This window comes from Strix uralensis, chromosome 4, assembly GCF_047716275.1.
Source record: "Strix uralensis isolate ZFMK-TIS-50842 chromosome 4, bStrUra1, whole genome shotgun sequence".
Taxonomy (NCBI): domain Eukaryota; kingdom Metazoa; phylum Chordata; class Aves; order Strigiformes; family Strigidae; genus Strix; species Strix uralensis.
The window spans coordinates 17,202,627-17,221,281 of NC_133975.1; the positions used below are offsets into that span (position 1 = coordinate 17,202,627).

Below are 18,655 nucleotides of genomic sequence, written 5' to 3' on the forward strand. Positions count from 1 at the left end.
CTTAGCTTTATTTTATATAACCATGATGTTATATGCAAACCTATCTGAGATTTGTGTTTTCATGAGGAAAAAATCCTTACATAAGAGAAACTTTTACTGAATCACAGTCTTCTGAAGTGTGTGGTGTTACTACCAAATCATAATGCATTAGCACCCCTATTAGAGTGCACTGCACAATGCTAAAGCTTCTTGATCGAATATACATCAAACTGCAAAGGATTTAGCTTTTTTTTTTTTTTTAAATACACTTTCTAAAATTGGATTCTAAAAATGGAATTGTTACACCATCTCTTGTGATTCCAGAGCAAACAAACTGCTTTATCTTCGCAATCTATCTGTGGAAAAAGTCATCGGGTGCTGGTGAACAAACTGAACATGAGCCACCAATGTGCCCTTGCAGCAAAGGCCAACAGTAACTTGGGCTGCACAAGGAGGAGTGTTGGCTCCTTCTACCTCCTTCACCTAGAGGTGATCCTTCCCCTCTACTCAGCACTGGTGAGACATGTCTGAAATCCTGGGTCCAGTTCTGGGCTCCCGGTACAAGGGGGTCATGGACATACTTGGAGCACATCTGGTGAGGGGTCACAAAGGTGACTGAAGTTTCTGACATGCAGGGAGAAGCTGAGAGAGCTGGTACTGTTCAGCCTGGAGAAAAGAAGGCTCAGGGGGATCTTAGGGGGGAGAAAAGAAGGGGGAGCCAGCTTTTCTCAGTGCTATTCCGTTGCAGGACAAAAGGCAATGGGCACTGATTAAAATACAGGAAATTCTATTTAAACATAAGAAAAAAACACCTTTTGTTACTGTGAGGGTGATCAAAGAGTGGAACAGGTTGCCCATAGAGATTGTGGTGGCCCTATCTTTGGAGATACTCAGAATCTGTCTGGATGTGGCCCTCAGCAACATCCTCTGAGCTGGAGGTTGGACTAAACAATATCCAGAGGTGTCTTTCTATTCTTCCATATCTTAGAAAATGCTTTTAAAATTCTAAGAGGTCCATTGGGTAGCTAGATAACTGGGTAACTGGGACAAATGGTGATGCAGAAACTTTTTGGCTTCTATGTAGTGGCAATGGTGTTGATATCTGTTCCTACTTTTGGGTTGTCTCTTGGTATTAACAAGGGCATTGTATCATCATAATAATACACTGCTTATTAAAATGCTGAAGTCAGAACATTTGTTACAATGCTTCAATGTACACTCTTAGTACTTCCCTCCCTATTTCATGTGTCAGTGTGCTGACTTTAATACCTTTTCTGTGTTAGCCTTTGATATAGGAAACATGCATAGTTCTGGTTTTCATTTCTTCTGACCTTTAATCAAGATCTTTTCTTACAATTGTATATAAGTTACTGTCTGTTCCTGTAATTTCTTGGTAACTATGCTATAATCATTATAAACATTAACTATTGTTGGAGTCTTTCTCAAAGGTACACGTCCAATGACATATGCTCTACTGATCTTTAACAGGGGACTGGAATATAACATTTAGTAGGCACCAACAGATAGTTATTAGAACTTTAGGATGTAGAGGTAGGACTACTGGTTCTAATAGTTGGTCCTTCAAATAGGTCCTTGTGCTGTTTAAGGCTAGTTTCCATAACTATTATGGGCTCCATTGGGGTTTTATAGTCATCGCTTTCTAGAGACAGCTCATTAGAAAGAAATAATTTGCTCTTTAGCAAGAGACAAGTTCATATGGCAGTGGGTAGTTATAATTTATTTGTTCTTGAGATAATTAATTGCTAACATATTCATTTCTGCTCTTCTGGAGTATAAAAGTCAATGCTAGACTGTGAAAGGCTATCCAATTCTGTGCAAAGCTTATACTTAGTTCTTCGCAGAAAATTTACCCTCCCAGGCTGTCAACAGCAACCCAAAGTCTGAGACTGTCCTGTGAATTTAAGGGGGAGATGTCAAAAGATGTATTGTCTTTTATCCATGGCTAACATTAATGTTGCAGTTAAAGTCTCCTTTGGTTTTAATCCCAGATACCAGAGAGAATATCATTCTGTCTGTACTGGCCTTCTACACATTAATTGAAAGTATTTGTTGATGAAACACTGTTCAACTCAATTTTCTACTGCAACTTTGTGCTGCTATTTAGTCATGCAGTCAGTTAGCTGTCTGTTCTTTGCCTTTTCTCTTGTTTATTGGTTTTATAGAATTGGCTATACAGAGCAATGGCTGGTGGCTGTCTAAATTATAGCACCATCCTAGGACTGAAGTTATTAAATGTTTGTATGAGCCAATCTAAGAGCTTGTTGTTGCTGAAAGGGGGAATCCTGTTTCTTCCCACCTCTTCTTGCTTCAGTTTTCCTGTAACATCTGTAGAGATGCCAGTGAAAACAGCCGTGCTCAGAGGTGATATTGTTCAACTATCATTGCTAAGGTACAGTTAAAACTTGAGAACTGTTTAACGCTTCAGAGCACCACGGGGAAATGTAACTTTGCTTATCCATAATGATAGGAGGAATAGATCCCTTTTCCCTCTAGGGTCAAATGAAAATCTCCCTCAAGTGTCCAAGGGTAAAAACAGATGCTAAAGATGTAGTCTATCTTCCCAGGAGATGACACCAAAATAAGGTGTTAGCAAGAGGCTCACTCACAGTCATACTAAATCTCCGATCTGTTCCCTTGTCCTTGTCCTCCTGACACATGCTACCCTTGAAGCGGGGACTTCTCCTGACTTACTGCATTTATGCCACATCCCAACAGTTTTAACTCTATTAAAAAACCCAATGTACTGCAAATTCACGTTATGAGAAAAAAAACATCTGCAGCTGTATTAAGCCATTGAGTGTCTCCCTGCTATAACATACTTCTATTTAGATCATTGTTACAGAAGAGTTTTTCCAAGTTTAATATTAAAAATAAAACAATACTGAAAATATACTTTCTAATCAAGGGGTAAGATGCCAGCTTAAATTTGTTCCCTCTATATCTGTTCAAGACATGATCCTTACTTGGAAGCTTAAACTGTAGAGCAACTATGACCCTCTGTCAAAATGCAAGCCAGGTGAGACTTCTGACCTTCTAGAGGCTGTGTCCCACTTATAGAGCATCGCTGAAAACACCATCTGCTTAAGCAGCTTGTTTTTTCACCCAAGAAATCTGAAATCCAGCCAGCAAAGAAAGTCTGCTTATGTAGATGAACTCTTCACTGGTTTGCAGCTGCCACCTCTTGGCTCAACCCTTCCCAGAGGGGTGATAACGCATAATGTTGTCCTGGAGCCCAATTCCCAACTCACATAAAATACTCTAGAAGCTATAAACCAAAGCCACAAGTATGCCTGCCCTTAAAACCTTCTCATTCCTACCGAGGTGAAGGATCGGCGTGATGTGAAGCTATCATTTGTTCCAGGTCACTCCTTGTACACGAACATACAGCCCTGAGGTGCACCCAGCAGAAATCTTAGCTTGTACTTCTTTTTCCAGACCTCCAGAGTCCCCACCTGTGCTGTGAGGAATTTAATTGCTCTGCCTACAGGCAACCTTTCCAGAAGCAATTTTTTTCTGAGGCAGAGTTTTGAATCTCTGTCTCTATCCTCAGTCAGTTCCACTGATGCTTTCTTTACTGGCTTTTGAACTATTTAATTAACAGAGAGCAATACTTACAAAATCAAGCTGGAAAAAAAAAAAAAAAAAAAAAAAGAAAAAAAGTATGTCATTCTCACGTTGGAAAAAAGTTACCATAAATGTTACACTGTCAGATACTTTGTAATCATTAAACTAAGTGGGTAGTGAGAGATTAGTGCACTGAAGACACTGAGATTGACAGCTCTTCCATTATTTTTTTCCTTCATCCTTTCCCTTGGTAATTTTTCCCCTCTATTATCCTAATGCTAAAAGCAGCAGACAATAGTGTCCTCAAATCCTCAGTGATGACAGCATATTGGCTGACCTCTCTTAATTCACATTTGACTGATTTTAGCACAAAGATAACTGATGGGAGATTTTAGGTCCGAGAATAATAGGAATGAAGCTGATCCGTTGTATGAACATACCCATTTTCTGACTCAGTGGCCTGGAGATGGGTCGGGCCATCACCCAGCGTGAAGAACCGTGCGCCTTTGGGGGTGACCTCGGCTGCTGCTCCTGAGAAATCCCTTCTCCCGCGTGATGGCAGTGTGCTCCTTGCATTTAGCTCCTCGCACCTGCTGCTCAAGTTGACTGCAGAGAAGTGCAACCACAGCTGCCTGGGCTGGGCTTGGCAGCGGCTCCAGAAAAGTTGCTCCAAAGCAGCAGTGAGATACAGCAAGGCTGGAAGAAGGGAAGGGACAGCAGAAGAAAAACCAAAAATATTTAGGGCAAAAAAGGTAGCAAAATGTTTCTGGATTACATAGGCATAAAGGTTATGGTTCATTGCACAATTTTTGACAACATAAAGACATAGCTCACATGAAAAAACAAATTGAATCCGGATGTATAAATTGCACCACTGTCTACAGCCATCACAATTTACCTAAAAGAGGCAGATGAACTGACACACAGGCAAAGATGGGTCTGTTGGATGCAGAAATATTGCTACACCATTTAGATCCTTTGATATGCATCCTCCTTCTGAAACGTGAAGATGATGCCTTAGACTCCCAGCAGTGTGAACTGGTCTTATGCCTTTAAGGAACTTTGTTATAACCACAAACTTCTCACTGACTTTTTAAAGAGCCAGATTTCTGAGTGCTTATGTGCATATCTGCATTAGTGTTTTGGCTAGCAATTTGGTAGCAAATGAGAAGGATTTTCATTTAAGTTGCAACTGCTGGTGAGATTTGATCCCTGCAAAGGCCAGTTACATAGGGGGCTCGGGGGACTGTTTCCAGCTCTAACTTCAGACCCTTACCACAGAGCCACAATTAAAATCTCAGTGTGGCCTGAACACACTGTCATGTTTTAAAAAGAAATCTCAGGACCTTGGAAAAGCTGCTGTTGATTGCAGGGGAGACCATGTCTCACCAGACAAGTGTCTCTGCCTGGTAGAGTGATTTGAACAATATGGACAGAGTTGATTGAGTTTACCAGATTAAAACCTAGAAGTAATTTTTCACTTGTAAATTTTAAATGGGTCCCATACTTGAAGCATGTCTCTCAAAGTTTTTAATAAAAAAACAGAGGCAACACAGCCCAAGGAAACACTGCCCTTCTTAAGGTGTTTTTAGTATCCAATGTCAGTCCAGTGCTGAACTGAAAGCAAGATATTGTTCATGATGTAACTGAAATTAGCAGGGACGATAATAATATCCTTGATATTATACCAATTAAATTGATTTCAATTGGGGATAAATTTGCTCTGTCATGTCTAGTTAAAGAAAAAAAAAAATTACTAAGTAAAGAAAAAAAAATCTATATTAATAGTGATTTCCCATGTAACTCAATGCCATCCCATTCCTTTAAGTGAAAGGATACTCTTTCAAGGTTAACCAGACCAGTGTACTGACATGCAAGAGATAATGATGCAGAAGCTGTCCATTTTTCTAATATGCACATTAAAGTTTGGCTGCTAGGATAGCTGCTAATGGAAATATTCTTGGCCCCAGCTTCTGTTTGATAGATTAATGTGATATTCATATAAAAGGTAAATGGATAGAAATACTCAAATTCATTGGAAAATGCAACTTCTACCCAAATGTAAGGACAAATGCAGGATATGCTTTGCAATATATATAACATTCGGATTTAATAAAGAAATGTAATTTTAATGTATCCCAGTCCTTATTCGATGCTATACTGAGTGCAGGATACAGTCTCTGTCTCCAAAAGTGCATAAGGCAAGTTCTGCAATCCTTGTTTTCCAGAGAAAGAGTTGCAGGTTCAGTTCTTGAGTTTACAGCAGGTTTCCTTCCAAGTCTGTTAGGTATTATTTCACATTTACCAGCATTGCCCAAACTCTAGTCATTAAAAAAAAAAAAAAAAATTAAACGTAAAATTAGGGTATATTTCTTTTACATGTCACTGGATTTGGATTAAATATTTCAGATTCTGTAGTAGAATAAAATATTTCAGCATAAGCAAAGTTAGCCTCAAAGGAAGAAATCCATTATGCATAAATATATTATATTTGCAGATACAATGCAGAATTAATATGCAACCCAAAACATATAAACAAAAACAAGAGAAAGAGAGCACACGAGCCCTGCAGCAGTGTGGTACATAAGCATATTCACCATGGACTTCTGTATCTGAATTAGACAAATTTAATTAACTGGTAGACTGGTGATCTCTTTCACACTCTTCCTTTCTTTTGTAAACCAAGAAAGAAAATGAAATGAGCCCATTTTGTGACTGAGAACTTCCCAATGAGAACTTGGGAGTAGCCTTAAGAGGACAGTTTGTTTCTCAGGCATTTTTTGGCAAGGCAGATGTGCTTGTTTCAACCTGTAACTGTTCTTGCTGGAATTTTTAGTATACCAAATGCCAACAAACTTCTCATATTGTTTTCAGGAGGTCCATAACTACAGCAGGTCTCTGTCCTTACATCCGCTCAGTGGGAGTTAAATGATGCATACTAGACAAATATTTTCTTACTGTGCTAGAAAAAGGGACAGATGAAACTTTACTGATAGCGTCTACCTCGCAGTGAGGCTGGAAAGAGTGGCATATCTTCCTGGAGCTGGGATTAACAAATCCTGAAGTCTTCTCACTGCTTATTTTTTCATATATCAACCAAAATCACAGTTCTATGTGACTGGTATTTTCTTTGAGATATGAGGCAAAACCTGTATTTCATATCAGAGAAACAGCTTTCCAATGTCAAATCAGTGAATTATTTTTATTCAGTTGTAAAAATATACATGTTGATAGGTGAGGATGGCAAAAATGAAATATTGTTTATCTTTTGTATGTTCTTTTTTTACACTGAAGATCTGTATTTTGATTTTGAAAACAATGCTGAAATTACTTAGTTTCTATAAAAGCCCATCTTTGTGCCTTATCATTCTTCTGTGTGGTACAGCTAAAAGTATCACACCAGTTACCAGCTGTAGAAGAGCTTCCCCCATTTGAAGGCTAAGCCCTACCACTTCTATGACATTAAACATATAGTTTTGCTGAGCTCTGTCGGAACTATGGATGAAGACTCTTCCCTCAGATATGACACATCCACGCACATCATCAAGTACTGTGCTTGATGTGTTGAAATACTAGAAAACTGATGCTTTGAATTTGTGACTCAGCAAGCTGTCTCGGCAGGATCATGAATCACATGGGTAGTTGTTGGTTTGTGCTTCTCATGGCTATGACTTGAGTGCAGCAGCAGAAATGCTTTGTACTGTGTCTACCACTTCCCCCTCTGCTTTGGAAATAAAAACCCAGGTTTTTCTTACGATTCCTTGAAAAATATTTTGCCTTCTGAGACCAAGCTTAAAAACTTTGCAATATGAAAGGATAAATGACCAGGTAACCAGCTGTCACCTGTGGCTGTTAACACTGTACATATAACAGATTTCAAAAGTAACTTAAAAAAAAAAAAAGTCCTGCCAGGAGGACAAATCATTTGACAGATTAGAAAGTGTGAGCCATATAAATGTCTGTGAGATGTACCAGTGCTTGGAGCCAAGCCCTACAAATTCTCTTTATGATACTGTTGACTGTGCAAAGCAAAAGGGACAGCTGCCTGTTCTGTAATGTTACCCCTTAATCAGCAGGAGCCCTCTCTCTTGGCTCATTCAGTGTGGCCATGTAATCCTATGTGGCAGGGAGAGGTATTTACAACTTCGCAACCCCTAAATGAAGTACCAAAGTTGGGAGGATGGTCTCTGTGTGTTACTTACACGGTTTGCAGCCAGAGTCAGGCTCCTCCAGGAGAAAATTTAATACACCCAAGTTAAATTCTGCTAAGTAAAACATGAATACTCCCTGATGTGACGGTGCAACAGCAAAACGATGACTGCTCCCTAGAGCATCTGCAGTTTGGCTTCTTATTTCCACAGTGACTGTAACTGAAAGTACATTTAGGCTCCTGGGTAAAAGACAATAGCCCAGTAAAAAATTGCCATTGTTATTAGTCTTTACTTACCTGGAGGTAAATTTGTTTTACGTAAACAAGAGGTGCAGTCTCTAACACAGCTGGGGCTGCCCCTGTAACAGACTGGCATGGTAAGAAATGAGATTCAGCATGCGACCAGACTGCCCCAGTTGGCCATATGGCCAGAGACCCGCCAGGCTGACCGGCCTTGTCCCTGCCCCCAGGCTCCGTCTGCATTTCAGACAACACTGTACAGTGGCAATACCCAGCTCATTTTAAATCATCAAGGTCAGGCTGTGGGATATCGGCAGCCCAGATAGAGCTCTGCAGTGTAATGCACTTGGCTGCCCCAAGAGTGGGAGATGAGGACATACCCACCATAGACCCTTCACAGAGGAGGACTGGAAGAAGCTGAGGCATGGAAACCTGCTGTAGTAACCACCTTGGTGGTGTGACCTCCCAGTAATCAATATCATATGTAATGCTAAGTTAGATTTGTCACTGCATAAATAAAGGCAGAAGGAAAGGAAGGCCAGGGACATCTTGCTGTGGATTGCCTGGTCCTTCCCAGTATGATACTGGCCCAAGCCCCTGCAGTGTGTCTGATAAAGGCATTCCTTCTGGTACGTAGTGCTGTCAGAGCTGTCGCTTCCTTCTGAACACAGACAGAGTCTGGCCTCCTCTTTGTGTGATGTTTGTTTTCCGTAAGGCTTAGGAAGGGAAGGAAGAGAGTCCATGTCCAGACAGTGAGGAAACAGCCAGGAGCTGACGAGTGGTTCTGGGTCCTGCAGTTTAGACGTGGCCCACATAATACAAACAGCTCAACTCTCTGTGTTCCAATTTGCCCCCCTGATGCTCAAATGGGCACTCAGTAGAAATCATGATCAAGTTCAGTAGTAGGAATGAGATCACACAACTGTAGGGAAGATTAACTTGAAAATGTTTGGATATCTTCAATGAATTACTACTGGTTTTCTTAATCCCTCTAGGACTATTTTTAAGACTAATCAAATTCCACATCCTACATGTTACCTGACTACCAACTGGTAACAAAGGCTGCAGCTGTGTCACATACTAATTGATCAGTGCTATTTTTATAGTGCTCTGAAGGTATTAGTTTCTTCACACAAGATAAAGTCCATTGTTCAAACAGCTTTTAGTGGGAATACACTGGGAGATGATTGCAAACAGTGAAGAAAGAGTGGATGAGTCAAAGACAGTCAGAATAGCTCCATTCAGACATGCAGACAGCAGGATAATGCAGTCAGGGTTTTAAATTTACATAAAAACAGGGAAGAGAAGGATGCAGAATCGCTGAGTTACTGTCACTGCTGTAATGAGAGAGGCAGGCTTTCCATGTGGGCCTGAAACTATGGGAGCATGAAGAGGAAGGGAAGTGCACTCATGGGAGACAGCCTTGACAACACATGATAGACAGACAATAATTAACAAATTATCTTACTGCAAAGTTTTCATTCATTACCTCAAGTACAAGAAAGCAAATGTCCTGAGCCATCCCAAATGTTACTGTATGCTGCAGTCTCAGGAAGGGAGTGTGGCACTACCCAGTACAGAGATACAATTGCTTGCCCGCACTGTGCAACAGATTTCCTCTTGGTAGTAGGGAAGGAGCCCTGCTTCTGTCAGCAGAGAGGTGCTTTACTTCATAGGCTGTCAAAGCAGCATCTTAAGAAACAAGTGTAGGCTGAGGTGATAGATAGGGTTGTGTCACGGCATGTAGCAGTTCTCCCCATGTAAATTTAGTGGAATTCCTCTGACTCAAGTCAGTGAGAACAAAAGGGCCAGAACTTGTAACGGATGGAGGATCAGAAGGAGACTGAAAAACTGGAGACGAAGCACCTGATCTGGATCTTGGTTGTACATGTGCAAATCAGCTGTGGCTCCAGGAAAGTCAATGGTTGCAAATTAGTGTATAAATGAAAATAATATCAGGTCCAAACCAGCCAGACCCCTGCTTCTGTTTTAGATAAAATTATAGATATTATTTCTGTAGGGTCAAACACTCCGCAGGGAGACACATGGGAATATTTTTGTCTCACTGTACCCGAGGAGGCAGTATCCTTCAGCCATACTTTTAAAATGTACAAGCTATAGCCTGGCACATTTGCTTCTCATGATTTGATATGAATAATCAAGAAATCTGATCTTCTGGTTATGTGATATTAGTACTGCTCTTTTTAAGGGACAAAACCAAAGGACATTTAAATATTGCAATAATCCATAATTTAAAATGCAGGAGAGAGAGAAAGACGTTTTAGAACCGCTCGTTCCTCAGTTTATACTTAATTTGCTGAAGATACTCTGCTTTTGTAATGGATAATATATTTTGGTGCCTGTGCATAGTTAGAACTCCTTTAAAATCTGATCCATAGTGTTTGACCATAACAGAAGGAGATCCTTTCACAGTCATAAATACTCATAAACACTAATTAACTATGTTTTAATCTTTTGGCAGAGATAAGGATTGCCTAAAAATATGGGAATCATTAAAACATGCGTTCATTTACAAGAATCCCTGCAATATTACATCAGAAGATTATCAGCCTTTAATGGAGTTAGCGAGTCATCCTATACCCTGTAACAAGGTAACAGCACAATGTATGGTGGGCTGCTTAAGTAGGACTGTTGTGGGATGGCATGTCTGTGCAGTGCTCTGAGTGATGGGATCTTGCCCGTAATGATTATGAGGATGTGTAGGTTGATGAGGAGTATAGTCCTGCAGTTATCACCTTTGGACCCCAGTAACCCTGTTCATTCTCTATCACTGGAAATCATCCCTGCGTAAGGTTTGCCTCAAAACTCAGAAGCAGGGCCATCCTGGTGAAGTGACAGAGATGTCCCTGTTCCCTGAGCATACGGGTCTTTGTAAGGAGTATGCTGTCATGCTGTTAGAGGGACACTGCTTCCAAAAAGCTGCTCTTCCACATGCAGTTCAAAAGCATACAACAAATTAGGTATATATTCTATGAGAACTAGTCAAAACCTTTCTTCCAAAATTATTTTCAGGCTAAACATGTCCATTTCCACAAAAAATAATCACCCTAAAAGATTTTGGAAATGGGAGTGTGGGCTGCAGAAATAAGGTGGGCAGACCCATTAATGTGAACTTGCAACATTTCAATAAAAACTAAAACTCCTTCATTATCATGAAAGCTTTTGGTTTTTCTCCAGGAAAATTTCCTGACCAGCTCTAGTATAAGTATCACTTATTAGACATTGTACCTTATTTCACAGTCACTGTTTTGGAGCAAGACAAGTGACCTCGCTCATCGATATACAAAATCCAATCAAAATTTCCTTACCTTGGAGGACACCTTGTTGGGTTATATGGCTGATAGGGTTTCATGGTGTGGAGACCCCTCTGCCCCAGGTAATAAATCCTATTTTTTGCAAAACAAGTATGAATACTGGAATTCCAGATTATGCTTTTCTCTTGTATATCTAGATCTAAACACAATCCTTTTCAGATATTCTTTTCTTGTAATTTTGTTTAAAACCTTAACTGTATTTCTCTCCCATGTTATGGAAGACTGAAAATAATAGTTCTCAGGTTAATTTAAAAAACACAACTTTGGCTGTTACTAAAACACGAAAATGCTGCTTGGACTAATGGTCACACCTAGCCCTCTTTATCTAGATTACTCGCTTTCTTCCCGTCCTGTGGGACAAACTGCAAAACAAGAATGCCATTCAAAAAGATCCTGGCCATAGGCCAGTCAAAGTTGCAGGGGCAGCATGTAGGTACCCTGGGGTTACCCTGCCCGCATGGCTCCTGGGTGCTTAAGGCTCTAAACTGGACAGGAATCACTGAAAATGTTAGGCAAAGTTTAATCTTTCAATGCAATCAGACAGTATTTGTCAAGAGCCAACCTGTTTCTCACATTTAGGACTACATGTTTTCCCTTCTCAGTTTGCTGAGAATTATTTGCATACAGGGCCTGCAGCGACCTCCCTGAAGCATGTGTGAGCAAACAGGAAGACCTTTGAACACATGCAAATTCCTTTTCCTCTTAGAGCCCTTTTCTCATGTAGCCCTCTTTGCTTTGGTAGGGGGCAAATCTTTTTGCCATTGTTAATCAGCTCTCAAAGCTGTATAAACATTGCAACAACATTCACTCTAATCTTAGCTATTCTATAAATGTATTTCTTCTCAGGAATCAACTATGAATCTTGTCCAAAACGAAGTGAATGTGAGAGCAACCCTAGCTCTGTATTCTGGAAAATGGCATCCAAGATGGTAAGATCTAGAATAAATCTCCCCAAATCCAAGCATGTTGAAAGGCACTAGGTTCCTGACACTTCCAAAAATGTGAGTTTTCAGATTGGATTTAAAACATGGAATAGTAAAAGTTCACATGAACTTTTTTAGCTTTGGGTGCTAAAAATCACAGCATTGGAAATTTGTTTCCAAGGTCCCATATTTTATGTACAAAATTTAATGTCACTCTAGTTTGGGCGTTCTTCTTTGTAGACCCTGTGTGCCAGTGTCTAGAACAACACTTGGCAAACAGCTGGAGGTTTGCAATTAATGTTTACAATAACAAGAATTGCCACCTAAATTAAATCACAGGACCGAAATTGCTGAAATAAAATGCATTTTAGCATGTTAACGTTGAAAGTAGTGCCCAAATTGGCACAGAAATTTTCCAAGCAGCTGAGAATCCCCTTGCACCTTCCCAGCATAAACCTGAAGAAAAAAACTGCCAGCAAAAAATCTGCTCTCCTGTATCAGTTTAATTTTACATGTTTCTCAAGACTTCACCCTTGGTAGGACTATTAGTAGATGGCTGCCCAGGTGGAAAACAAGCATTCCTTATGATTCAGCTCTCATGTATGTAAGAAAAAGTCTACTCACTGTAGAAGAAATTGTTTTGTAGGTAAATTAGACTACATAAATTTTCCAAGCTCAAAACAGTTTCTATGTTCTCATTAATCCCCTCAGATCCAGAGTCTGGGAGGGATAAACCACCATACAGAGTCAGGCCTGCTTGACTGCAGGGTTTTTAGTCCAAATAAATTTAAGATCTACTAAAACTCATGCTTATTACATTACACATAATGAAACTTTCCTGCAACTTCACAGCTCTTTGAGATCTGAGTTTGAGCCACATTGTTTAGATGTAAGAGGACTTGGAAGATTTGATAAGTAGTCACCTGTGTTAAGCTTTTTAAGAATTCTTTGTCTTACTAGTGGATTATATATTTAGAGTGGGTACTTTATGTTGTAACCCTAGTAGTCTTTAAATATTTGGACATGAGTTTTAAAGAATAAAAGAGCAGTGATTACATGATCCAGTAATTTAAAAATCAAATCAAACAGAACTCGGTGATGAGTTTTACCAAAAGCACTGGGGAAAAAAATCCCAAGCCACAAAATAACATGGAGCATGAGTCACAAGGTAATGAATATATGATGGTTTGCATGTCCTTAAACTAGTGGTACCTCTGTTCTGGCTCGTCCTCACTGCCTGAGTTAAGGCAGGCTGAGGATTATTCCAAGTTACTACAGCCCCATCAGACAGGTGCAGCTGCTGGGGCTCTGGAAAGCCCTATAAAAACTGAAAACAGCGGTGACAGCAAAGTTTATACCAGTCCCATGCAACCTCAGACTGCCTATTCATACAGCTTTATCACAGTTTTGCCATAGCTTTTAGAGGCTTTTTTTTGTTCTGCAAAAATACTGGCCAGATCCTCTACTTGTATAAAGCAATTCTGATGACATCAAAGAAGTTGCAGTGATTTCTACTAGCCTAGAGTCTGACACGGCACTGCAGGTAGTGTCAGAGTATAATGTCCATTTGTTTTGTTCAGTTTGCGGAAGCAGCATGTGGTGTGGTTCAAGTGATGCTCAATGGATCAATAGAAGCTGGAGCTTTCAGAAGCAGCAGGTATTTACTCAGCATGCTACTAGCCATGTTTCTGTGGGGCCTGCATGCTGGTGTCTTTGCCAGTGAGTCCCTGAATGGGGGACTCAATCCAGAATGGATTTTGGTAAACTCATACAGGGATCTAAACCATTGGCTGTTGTAGAACTGATTCACTTAACTCCTTCTATACAGTGACTGTAATTGAAATCCTTCAAAGGGCATGTGACTGGGGTGTCCAGTATGCTCTTACTGCACAAAGTAACTTTATTATTACAGTTTATTTATTCATTACATATGAATGACACATTTCTAACTGTTCATGGAGCTGACTGGATTTTACCCCTCCAGACTTTGGCTTTCTTGGGTTACCTGATTGGAAGTGCAGTCTTGAACAATATTGAAAGATGAAGGTGCTGGTCAGGGGAACAGCCATGTTAATTTCCCTTGCACCAAACCAAATCAATAGCCAATAAACCAAACAGGAGAAAAGGCACTAAAGATGGAAAAGTTTCTGTTTGTTTCAGTCTGCAGACAGTTTCAGAAATTCTCCTGAAAGTGAAATAAGAATTGGGAGAAAATATTTTACCATAAGGCAATTAAATATTCTATGAAAATCCATTGGCAAAATAATGTTCTTTCACTGAGAATAACAGCAGCAGTAATACACACTAGTATTTGGGGAACATACTCTGTATGTCTTTCTCAGATAACTAAGAATGTTTTGCTTTTTCATGTCCCATTCTTACAGCATCTTTGGAAGTATCGAGATCTTTAACCTAAATCCAAATAAAGTCTCTGCAGTACACATTTGGCTTATGCATGACATCGGTGGACCTCAAACGTAAGTCATGTTGGTACAAAATGATGAGCAGTGTGTAGAAGGCAGACGGTGCAGCTCAGTTCTGACGAGTGACTGTCTAACAGTGACACTGTCTTAAACCTGCTCTACATTCACTCTTCCTAGCTGCTTACTTTACTGGAAAGAATAACATTTTTACTGTTGCTTTCTTTAGTATTTTTCGTAGGAACTGCTGAACAGTTATAGCTAAGTCACAATGACATTTTCCTTGCTTTCAAGAGGTCCCATGACCTTTAAAGTCCTTCCAACCTCACTGAGCTCTACAGACCTTTATTACAGGTGCAGCACTGAAGTCACCAAGCCGGCTATGTTTGCAAGCGTGAACAGCTGGAAAATATGTTTGTCCACAGGAACAGTATAATTATGCTGAGCAGAACCATTTTTGATAAAATAATTTAAATGCTGAAACAGGTTACCCAGGAAGGTTGTGAAGTTGCCATCTGTGAACATACTCAAAACCCAGCTGGGACCTGGGCAGCTGGCTCTAGCTGATATTGGTTGGACTAGATGATCTCAAGCAGTCCCTTCCACCCTAAATGATTCTGTGATGTTTAATAACAAATCTGTAGTTTAAACACTTACCATGGAATTACTGATACCAGAACAGTGACCTCAAATCACATCTGAGCCTTTCTGAGTGACCTTTTTTGTCCTGATCAGATTAATTTGCAGGTCTATCACATTTCAAGCACTGAGCATGAGGCTCAGTGCCTTTGACCCCTATATTCAGAGCCAGTTCTGTGGTTCACATGGTTATAATGCACTGCCACGGTTTCTCCCATTCCTGAGAGAGGCAGCATCTTTGATGCTGTGGGTCAGGAAGCAGGCAGTGATGATGCAGTGCAACTCAGGAATGAGTGTGGACCCAGCAGAGACCCTTGCTCAGACAGCCTCACTGTCTGACACAGTACCAGCTCCAGTGTTGCAACCCCTCCCCTAGCCCCGGCACCCAGAAGTTTCTCTTTGCCACACAAGCTGGTGTATCTATCACAGCAGCTCACAGACATGCATCTATCCTGTGGTCAGCATGCCAGACATACTCTTGTGGCCCGTTGCGTAGAGGTTTGCTGAAGAAGATGACGCCCCAGACATGGCACTTGAGCCTTTCTCCCATGATTTCCCAACATTAGAAAAGCCATCATGTTCCTTCTCAACAGCTTCAACAACCCAGTGCCCTGCCAGCCTTCCTGACACCTCCTCCTCCTGTGCCAAGTTCACAGCACTTTCCTTTTTATTTTCTAATTACTTCCAAGGAGAAAGAGGGAGGGTAGCTCCAATAATATGTATTCCTCTTTATCTTCTGATTTGTATTCCATGTCGAATCACTGATGACATCTGGCAAGTCTAGTGAACAAAGAAGACCTGGCTCTGCTTTCAACTAATGCCACATGTTAGGAACTGGATTTGCCCTAGTATTGTATTATTGCCCTGATGTGTGTCCTATGCTCAGGACTAGGGGATGATTTTTATCCTGAGGTAACAAGTCTTTTGCAGTGACTCTGTCTGTGTCTGACATTTGTCAATCTTCCACTACAGCTTTGGGGCCCCTTGGGCTATTTAAAGCAAATTAAACATAGAGATAAAGATCTCAAAGGTATGACATTGATACATGCTTCATGAAACCATTAGCTGGATGGAAAAGAAATATACAGGTTAGGACTCCTACAAGTGGAAAAGTGGTTGAATCAGCCCCTTGTCAAAACACACTAGCAGCAGCCATGGACTGAGTCAAATAGATAGGAGGTGCTCATAGCCTGATTCCTCCCATGTTTTCTATGTGCTTCCTCCTGTCTTATGTCCTACCTGGGACTTAGCTGCTGATTTTCCTGACTGGCCCTTTCTCATCACACAGAGGATTTGATCCCTTCATCCTTCCACAGATTTGAATGAGCCTTGTATCATGCTCCTGTGGATGGAGGCCACCAGCAGCTTTGGAGCAGTTCTAGAGCACATTGAACTGTGAATGAAATGGAGATAGCTTTCTGCACAAAGTTCTTGTGTAAGATGCACAGCCAAATATCACATAGTTTCTACCAGTAAAGGCCCAAGGGTAGCCAAAACTCCCCAAACTCAATGAACTTTACAGCACATTATCAAACAAGTTTTTAAAGAATCTTACCTGAAGTGAAGCAAAGTGACATAGTGTGGAATTTAGCTGAGCTTCGTGTACACACAAGGAACACAAGTAACAAAAGACTTTTCTCTCCAGTGAATCCTGCTCAGGCCATTCCATAAGGAGGTTAACAAGCATCCTAGAACAGAGAAACTTTAAGATTGCCTGTGAAGACAATTACAGGTAATTACCTGCTCTTATTGGTGACAACTTGCTAACATAAAACTAATACTGCATCTCCCTCGTGACTTAATGTACATTTACAGCAAGCTAGAGCAGACTCCCCACTCATTGCCGTCACATCCCTCCAACATGGCTGTGTGATTCTCAGGGGCTTCCACTCGCACTGCAGACCTCATGTTGGCTGAGTGTTGGGCTTGCTCTCTGCCCTGCACTTGCCTTTGGGCATGTTCGGTTGTCTTCAGGGAAGGAGCAATCCAGCCTCCTTCAATAGATTTTAATCTGACTGGGCTTTCACCTACTCATCAGAATCAAATAGGCAGCTTTCCTCCCTGCTGCATGCAGATAACGCAGTATATCAAGGATGATCTTTACTTCCTTCGCTGTAGTTTAAGCTTACTTTCTGTCCAGCTACTTTGTCAGAGAGTGAGACATGAGACATGATAAGCATTATTAATTACTATAATTCATCAGTGTCAAGAGAGAAAACAGGAGTCTGGGAAACAGCACCCCAAGTTCTGACTTGCCTGAAATCTCTTATCTGCCTGCTGTGGAGATACAGAAGCCTGAGACCCTTTATCCCTCTGTGTGGGAGACCTTCACAGAGAGCAAAAGTGTTCTTTTAGTGACATTAGAAAAGCAGCAAAGGTTCAATATTACTCACATCTTCTCTGTCTGGAACAGCTTTTCAGAGTGAAAAACTCATACTTGGATAAGAACATTTCCAAAGTAAACATTTCTATAAACTACTGAGTTTGTGACATTAGTTTTAAATAAGGAAAAGTTGGTCTGCAAAGGAGACAAGTGCTTTATCTGGTGATAGGACTTTAATTTTGAAGAAGGCAGAGCAAAGTATTCCTGTTTAGGTATTGCTGAACCTAATTAGTGGGTGCTCTGCACATTGTGAAAAAATTAATGCTGGTGTGGTGCATAAATCTACCAAATTGTGATCCTCTCTCTTTGGGTAAACATGGCCTCTAATCAATACTTCCAGGACTTGTAAGTAGGTAGAGTTTATTTCAGATATGATGAAATAAGCTAAGGGGCCAGGGAGGAAGGGGAAATATGTAGTAGCTTAGATCCCTTGTGGCTCAGCACAAGGAGAAACCTGTAACAGATAAAGAGTTGTAGACACAGTACTTGCTGTGGCTCACAACTCACTTCTTAAGATAGAATAACCAGGGCTTTTTGTCAGAGCTCAACTAACACATACATAAACAACTGTGTAGAGCAACACAGACAATTAATTTTACTATTTTATATAAAGAGCAATAATAAACCAAGCAATTTACACATGCAGTAAAACTCTTCAGAACAGACCATATAAGTTAGCTTTATTCCCCTGAAGTCATTGCACACAGAACCGTGTGGGTCCATGCCAGCTGAGCTTTTCATGCTGCGTAGCAATTGATGCTGATAATTCTCTCTTGCTTTTGTCCATGTCAGCAGTGTCTTCCAGAAGTAACTAAAAAAAAAGATTAACTGGATATACTTCTAGCAAAAAATCTAATCATATCTGACATTGTTAGCAACAGCTTTACATTGTAGCAGTAGGCGTTACCACTGAGTAAGCAAGATGGTGAACTCACAGCACAGCAGCAACTCCATAGTCTGTGAAAGAGATCTTACTTCTTTTTCATAATTATTTCTGTTAA

At 40.5% G+C, this 18,655-nt stretch overlaps 1 protein-coding gene and 1 long non-coding RNA gene across 5 annotated transcripts in view; one reads left to right on the plus strand and one right to left on the minus strand.

Annotated features, from left to right (window-relative positions):
* CD38 (CD38 molecule) overlaps positions 1-18,655 on the plus strand; it is a 32,632-nt gene that overhangs the window by 4,998 nt on the left and 8,979 nt on the right. For all 4 annotated transcript variants that reach the window (XM_074865815.1, XM_074865816.1, XM_074865814.1 and 1 more), the window contains 6 exons: positions 10,437-10,566; positions 11,216-11,351; positions 12,136-12,218; positions 13,793-13,869; positions 14,597-14,689; positions 16,917-17,003. In XM_074865815.1, the coding sequence (XP_074721916.1) occupies positions 10,437-10,566; positions 11,216-11,351; positions 12,136-12,218; positions 13,793-13,869; positions 14,597-14,689; positions 16,917-17,003 (606 nt within the window). The remainder of the gene's footprint in view (positions 1-10,436; positions 10,567-11,215; positions 11,352-12,135; positions 12,219-13,792; positions 13,870-14,596; positions 14,690-16,916; positions 17,004-18,655) is intronic.
* Positions 8,064-16,952, minus strand: LOC141942493 (uncharacterized). Its single transcript, XR_012628647.1, has 4 exons — positions 16,827-16,952; positions 14,218-14,397; positions 11,284-11,361; positions 8,064-8,083 (listed from the first exon to the last, which is right to left on the minus strand). It is a non-coding gene; the product is annotated as an uncharacterized LOC141942493 (long non-coding RNA).